Raw genomic sequence first — 1,995 nt, forward strand, 5'->3', positions numbered from 1 at the left:
CAACTTCCTTCGCACTTGCAGATTACTTCTTTTTACCACATTCAACTTTCTTCCTACTTCATCTTGTAACAGAATACTTGTATATCTCTTTTCTCTTTAGTTTTTATTCCTGCAAATCCACTGATCAATTCTTTTTTTTTTCTTGTTATCAAGCACACAAAAGGTTTCAAATTTTTCTTTTGGCATGAAACCAGTAATTTTTCTGGTTTCAATTACTAATCAATGTATTTTTTGGGGGCCTGTTCAATGTTACTTGTGGGGATTCACGCGTGGCGGGAATAGGGCCAAAAAAGATTCTGGAATCCGTCCCGGAAAGTGTTGGGGATGGACCGAGGAATGCATCCCCGCCCCCACTGTGTTTGCCACCCCTAAATAGATGAAATGCACAAACTTCCCTTTTATTGAATACTAACAAATAGTTAAATCTTCATGTTGGTTAAACCAGTAGAGTACACCAACCACACATGTAATCCCTGATAACCACTAGTTCAATGCGTGCATCAACAGAAGTGATAAAAGGTGTGAAATCAACCCCCATATATACAATTACACAACAATACAATACAATACCCCAATAAATATGCATATTGAAGCCACATGCCATGTTCCGCTCTTAAAAATAGAAACATGGATGGTATGGTATCAACCACAGACCATAATTAAGGTATTGGCATGTCTCCCTCCTCCTTTAGGAATTTCTCAATTTGTTCCATCGCCTGCCAAAATGTTAACAAACACCATTTACTTGTTATTACACCATCACTTCAGCCATTGAGAGAGAAACAGAAAGAGATAGATTACCTCAATTGCAATTGTAGTTGGTGTGATGCTAGATACATCTCTGTATCCTTGTTTTGCTGCAATTTCTGCACAACACATACACTTATTATACAGCCTACCCTAATTTTCAGATTTCAGTTGCACACAAATTTCAAACATAGATTTAGGCAGACATACTTTCCAGAGAAACCCTGGCATCTGCATTTTCATAACATCCTTCCCTCTCTTCAAGAAGTGTCGACAACCGACTGAAAGCCTGCCAAAGGCCAATACACAAAATGAGTATGAATACGTTATCAAAGTGTGCATAAACAAGAGGAACAATTACAAGAACCTGCCTTTGAGTAGGCATCGCCTGATTCTTGATGTAGAAGGGGTCGGGAGTCGGTTCCTACAGCTGCAATCCTCTGTGCCAATGCTTCCAAAGGCACATCCAACCACACACTAATTCCCTTTTGCATGTATTCCCTGATAACCACACAAAAGGTGTACTCTACTGTTTTAACTTTTACGCAATAAATCGCATAAGAAAGCCGTCAAATAAATCAAACATGAAGATTAATAAAATTTCATGGTCTCAACATTATTAATTTATAGAGGTTTTACTGTATTAATTTATACGGTAAAACCTCTATAAATTAATAATGTTGGGACCATGAAATTTTATTAATTTAGAGAGATATTAATTAATCGATAAATTAATAATTATTAATTTATAGAGTGATTTTAAATTTTTTAAAAATAAATTTTAAATTATTAATTGTTTCAAACATTGCAAAATTCGTACAGAGAATGAATATGTCACAACGAATTTAGAGGAAGCAATCACGGAAGGAGACATTCATGAACTTGAGGGAATGATTGATCAGCTTGGTTACTGCAATCAAATGAATGTCAATCAAATATTGGATTATCTAGGTGAAAACAATGAATGCTCACAAGTCCAAAGTTTAGAAGAAATTGTATCAAGCGTTATGCAAAATTTAATTGAGGATGAAGCTGAAGATGATTTGGTACTTTTAAAACCAGTCACAAGAAAGGAAACAATTATAGCATCATCTACTCTTTACAATTTTTTGTTAAAATTTGACAAGGATACACCGGAACTTTTGAATTCACTGAGAATAGTTAGAGATGAAATTCAACTAGATTTAAATTTCAAAAAAACAAAACAAAATACTATAGATTCATATTTTGCTAAATTATCCCAAGTAT

General features: G+C 34.6%; 1 protein-coding gene across 1 annotated transcript; it reads right to left on the bottom strand.

Annotated features, from left to right (window-relative positions):
• Positions 1-408: 408 nt before the first annotated feature.
• LOC136230792 (shikimate kinase 1, chloroplastic-like) lies at positions 409-1,247 on the bottom strand. Its single transcript, XM_066019977.1, has 4 exons — positions 1,119-1,247; positions 958-1,036; positions 802-866; positions 409-716 (listed from the first exon to the last, which is right to left on the bottom strand). The coding sequence occupies exons 1-4, from the start codon at positions 1,239-1,241 to the stop codon at positions 660-662; spliced, it is 324 nt and encodes a 107-aa protein (XP_065876049.1). The 5' UTR covers positions 1,242-1,247; the 3' UTR covers positions 409-659.
• Positions 1,248-1,995: the final 748 nt, after the last annotated feature.

Source organism: Euphorbia lathyris, chromosome 5 (genome assembly GCF_963576675.1).
Source record: "Euphorbia lathyris chromosome 5, ddEupLath1.1, whole genome shotgun sequence".
NCBI classification, from domain to species: Eukaryota; Viridiplantae; Streptophyta; class Magnoliopsida; order Malpighiales; family Euphorbiaceae; genus Euphorbia; species Euphorbia lathyris.

Excerpts from the sequence above, each read along its gene's own strand:
- LOC136230792 (XM_066019977.1), bottom strand. The coding sequence starts at position 1,241 with ATGCAAAAGGGAATTAGTGTGTGGTTGGATGTGCCTTTGGAAGCATTG. Across the intron at positions 1,037-1,118 it reads CAGGCGATGCCTACTCAAAG|GCTTTCAGTCGGTTGTCGAC; the intron begins GCAGGTTCTTGT and ends GGCCTTTGGCAG. Across the intron at positions 867-957 it reads TGCCAGGGTTTCTCTGGAAA|AAATTGCAGCAAAACAAGGA; the intron begins GTATGTCTGCCT and ends TGTGTTGTGCAG.